Genomic DNA, 5,000 nt, shown 5'->3' on the forward strand with positions numbered 1-5,000 from the left:
TCAGTGTGTATAAGTGTGTGTGTGACTGTGTGTGTCAGTGTGTTACTGTTTGTGTGTGTGTGAGTGTCAGTGTGTATAAGTGTGTGTGTGTCTGTCTGTGTGTCAGTGTGTATGAGAGTGTGAGTGTGTGTAACTATGTATGTGAGTGTCAGTGTGTATAAGTGTGTGTGTGTTACTGTTTGTGTGTGTGTGTCAGTGTGAGTGTCTTTGTGTGAGTGTGTTTCTGTGTGTGTCTCTGTGTGTAACTGTTTGTGTGTGTGTGTGTCAGTGTGTGTGAGTGTGTTTCTGTGTGTGTCTCTGTGTGTAACTGTTTGTGTGTGTGTGTGAGTGTGTTTCTGTGTGTGTCTCTGTGTGTAACTGTTTGTGTGTGTGTGTCAGTGTGTGTGAGTGTGTTTCTGTGTGTGTCTCTGTGTGTAACTGTTTGTGTGTGTGTGTGTCAGTGTGTGTGAGTGTGTTTCTGTGTGTGTCTCTGTGTGTAACTGTTTGTGTGTGTTTCAGTGTAGGTGAGTGTGTTTCTGTGTGTGTCTCTGTGTGTAACTGTTTGTGTGTGTGTGTGTCAGTGTGTGTGAGTGTGTTTCTGTGTGTGTGTGTGTGTGTGTGTCAGTGTGTTTCTGTGTGTGTCTCTGTGTGTAACTGTTTGTGTTTGTGTCAGTGTGTATGAGAGTGTGAGTGTGTTTCTGTGTGTGTAACTGTGTGTCTCTGTTTGTGTTTGTGTCAGTGTGTATGAGAGTGTGAGTGTGTTTCTGTGTGTGTCTCTGTGTGTGTGTGTCAGTGTGTGTGAGTGTGTTTCTGTGTGTAATTGTTTGTGTTTGTGTCAGTGTGTATGAGAGTGTGAGTGTGTTTCTGTGTGTGTCAGTGTGTATGAGAGTGTGAGTGTGTTTCTGTGTGTGTGTCAGTGTGTATGAGAGTGTGAGTGTGTTTCTGTGTGTGTGTCAGTGTGTATGAGAGTGTGAGTGTGTTTCTGTGTGTGTAACTGTGTGTCTCTGTTTGTGTTTGTGTCAGTGTGTATGAGAGTGTGAGTGTGTTTCTGTGTGTGTAACTGTGTGTCTCTGTTTGTGTTTGTGTCAGTGTGTATGAGAGTGTGAGTGTGTTTCTGTGTGTGTAACTGTGTGTCTCTGTTTGTGTTTGTGTCAGTGTGTATGAGAGTGTGAGTGTGTTTCTGTGTGTGTCAGTGTGTATGAGAGTGTGAGTGTGTTTCTGTGTGTGTGTCAGTGTGTATGAGAGTGTGAGTGTGTTTCTGTGTGTGTGTCAGTGTGTATGAGAGTGTGAGTGTGTTTCTGTGTGTGTGTCAGTGTGTATGAGAGTGTGAGTGTGTTTCTGTGTGTGTGTCAGTGTGTATGAGAGTGTGAGTGTGTTTCTGTGTGTGTGTCAGTGTGTATGAGAGTGTGAGTGTGTTTCTGTGTGTGTCAGTGTGTATGAGAGTGTGAGTGTGTTTGTGTTTGTGTCAGTGTGTATGAGAGTGTGAGTGTGTTTCTGTGTGTGTGTCAGTGTGTATGAGAGTGTGAGTGTGTTTCTGTGTGTGTAACTGTGTGTCTCTGTTTGTGTTTGTGTCAGTGTGTATGAGAGTGTGAGTGTGTTTCTGTGTGTGTAACTGTGTGTCTCTGTTTGTGTTTGTGTCAGTGTGTATGAGAGTGTGAGTGTGTTTCTGTGTGTGTAACTGTGTGTCTCTGTTTGTGTTTGTGTCAGTGTGTATGAGAGTGTGAGTGTGTTTCTGTGTGTGTAACTGTGTGTCTCTGTTTGTGTTTGTGTCAGTGTGTATGAGAGTGTGAGTGTGTTTCTGTGTGTGTCAGTGTGTATGAGAGTGTGAGTGTGTCTCTGTTTGTGTTTGTGTCAGTGTGTATGAGAGTGTGAGTGTGTTTCTGTGTGTGTAACTGTGTGTCTCTGTTTGTGTTTGTGTCAGTGTGTATGAGAGTGTGAGTGTGTTTCTGTGTGTGTAACTGTGTGTCTCTGTTTGTGTTTGTGTCAGTGTGTATGAGAGTGTGAGTGTGTTTCTGTGTGTGTAACTGTGTGTCTCTGTTTGTGTTTGTGTCAGTGTGTATGAGAGTGTGAGTGTGTTTCTGTGTGTGTCAGTGTGTATGAGAGTGTGAGTGTGTCTCTGTTTGTGTTTGTGTCAGTGTGTATGAGAGTGTGAGTGTGTTTCTGTGTGTGTAACTGTGTGTCTCTGTTTGTGTTTGTGTCAGTGTGTATGAGAGTGTGAGTGTGTTTCTGTGTGTGTAACTGTGTGTCTCTGTTTGTGTTTGTGTCAGTGTGTATGAGAGTGTGAGTGTGTTTCTGTGTGTGTAACTGTGTGTCTCTGTTTGTGTTTGTGTCAGTGTGTATGAGAGTGTGAGTGTGTTTCTGTGTGTGTCAGTGTGTATGAGAGTGTGAGTGTGTTTCTGTGTGTGTCAGTGTGTATGAGAGTGTGAGTGTGTTTCTGTGTGTGTCAGTGTGTATGAGAGTGTGAGTGTGTTTCTGTGTGTGTCAGTGTGTATGAGAGTGTGAGTGTGTTTCTGTGTGTGTGTCAGTGTGTATGAGAGTGTGAGTGTGTTTCTGTGTGTGTAACTGTGTGTCTCTGTTTGTGTCGCTTGTTAATTTATCGGATATTAAAATAGAACATTTACACAAAACAGACACCGACAGAACCCGGAAGTCCATGTCGACGCCCCTCCCCCCACAGACCTGGCATATGGAAGTTGTTCATCCGGCGGAGAAGCTGCAGCATTTTTTCCGACCATGAGAATAAGGTCGTGCTCATCGTCAGGCGCTTTTCTAACTCTTACACTTGTGTAATAACAATATTAATAACGATAATAAGACACTTTATGTGCTACAGTTTAAGCGTCAGCTCTGAAAACTCCATTAACTCACCGGAGGCGCCATTTGCAATACAGCTGCAGTGACATGACCGACCACCAGGTGGCGACAAAATAATACTTGGTAATGATTTTACCTTGGAACCGAAGAGGCTTGTTGCTGAAATCACAAATCATTTGTAAAAATAAGTAATATATTTAAATTACATGTCAAAGTGAAAATGAGATAGTGTGAACTTGCAAATGACATTTAACGGGGCATTTAATTCCGTGGAACAGTTGTTAAACAAGCTAATTACAGTTATCACTTATGTTCTAACAGCTATAGTGGAAGCTAAAGGCTTCTTATGTAAAGTAACCCCCCCCCAATCAGTCTCGCTCTTTTCCTTTCTCTCAAAGCTAAAAAGATAAAAACACAGCTTGTGAATCTTGTGTCTGAGAACTTAAATGTACAGCATTAATAATAAAGTGACATACAGCTAAGTACAGCGACCCATACTCAGAATTCATTCTCTGCATTTAACCCATCCAAAGTGCACACACACACCGTGAACACACACCCAGAGCAGTGGGCAGCCATTTATGCTGCGGCGCCCGGAGAGCAGTTGGGGGGTTCGGTGCCTTGCTCAAGGGCACCTCAGTCGTGGCCGGCCCGAGACTCGAACCCACAACCTTAGGATTATGAGTCAGACTCTCTAACCATTAGGCCACCACTTACTGTTACAAAGCACTGACACTGGAGACTCCTTACATACGTGTCACACAAACACGTTTCTCCTTACAGTGCTGCAGTAAAGGGCAAATAAATATATCCCAAAAAGGATTATTACATAACTGAAAAATGCTAATTATTATTATAAATTGTGTGTGTGTGTGTCGCCATCGTCTTCTCCGCAATCTGCTCTGTTTACATTGGCTGTGAAAAAACGTCCTCATGTGAGAGCAGACATATTTATGGCATGTCTGGCTCCATCATATGTATATATATATAGTGTGTGTGTGTGTGTGAGAGAGAGAAACTTGGAGCCATAGATTCACACTTGGTCATGAACATAATAGACAAACAGTGTGGTGTGATGTTAGCAGTCGCCTACGCACTCGACCAGAACCCTCCGACTCTCCGGTGTCACATCACGAACACATCCTGGGGCACTTACACGGTTAAAAATTGTCCCAGTCGTGTTTATTCTGGGTGTTTAAGGTTGTGCGTCTAGACTGAAATTTTGAGAATACCTTAAAGACAGACGGACAGACAGGAAGCTGCTGGAGACTGTTTACATGTTAAAAAAATATTCTTTATTTAACCATTTAATTTTGGAATTGAACAACAGGAAGTGATTCAGGTGGCTAATAAAATCCACTATAGCAAACAACACAGACTCATCATGTGGCTCTAAACAAGTCTTCTGGATTCTGGAACTAATGCAGTTCAGTTTAAACTGTTACTGCTGTGATCTCTGATGGGATCTGAGCTGATCTACAGCTGGATGACAAACGTGTCCCTGGTTAATAAAAAACGCACTACAAAGGGATTTAAACACTGATCTGTGGTTAAGGTGTTAAAAACCGGTTGTGAGTTTGAATCCCAGGACCCCGAGCTGCCGATGCTGGGCCCCTGAGGAAGGCCCTTAATCCTCAACTGATCAGTAACATAAATGATCTGACTGATTTATGTAGTGAGTTTTAATCTGAATCCACACCGAAGTTTTTATGTATACAGAGTCGAGTCCCGCGGCTGCTTAAGTACATTTTCTGAGCTCCAGGTTCACATTATTAAACTCACCAGCGTGAACGTCACGTCTCTGAAGAGCGACGATGCCGCTGACTTTAAACACAGTCACAAAATAAATTTAAAATATGGACTGAAGAAGGAAAACATTCATTCATTCGTTCATTCATTTTCTACCGCTTTATCACGGGGAGCCTGTGCTCTCAGGCGTCATCGGGCATCGAGGCAGGATACACCCTGGACGGAGTGCCAACCCATCACAGGGCACACACACACTCTCATTCACTCACTCACTCACACACACTACGGACAATTTTCCAGAGATGCCAATCAACCTACCATGCATGTCTTTGGACCGGGGGAGGAAACCGGAGAACCCGGAGGAAACCCCCGAGGCACGGGGAGAACATGCAAACTCCACACACACAAGGCGGAGGCGGGAATCGAACCCCCGACCCTGGAGGTGCGAGGCGAACGTG

The 5,000-nt window shown here is 43.7% G+C and overlaps 1 protein-coding gene across 1 annotated transcript in view; it reads right to left on the reverse strand.

Moving 5' to 3' along the window:
* Positions 1-2,883, reverse strand: part of tpk2 (thiamin pyrophosphokinase 2) — a 6,536-nt gene extending 3,653 nt beyond the window's left edge. The window contains exon 1 of the mRNA XM_027168369.2: positions 2,659-2,883. Coding sequence (XP_027024170.2) covers positions 2,659-2,734 — 76 coding nt within the window. The 5' untranslated portion in view covers positions 2,735-2,883. The remainder of the gene's footprint in view (positions 1-2,658) is intronic.
* Between the last annotated feature and the right edge of the window lie 2,117 nt (positions 2,884-5,000).

Source organism: Tachysurus fulvidraco, chromosome 14, assembly GCF_022655615.1.
Source record: "Tachysurus fulvidraco isolate hzauxx_2018 chromosome 14, HZAU_PFXX_2.0, whole genome shotgun sequence".
Taxonomy (NCBI): Eukaryota; Metazoa; Chordata; class Actinopteri; order Siluriformes; family Bagridae; genus Tachysurus; species Tachysurus fulvidraco.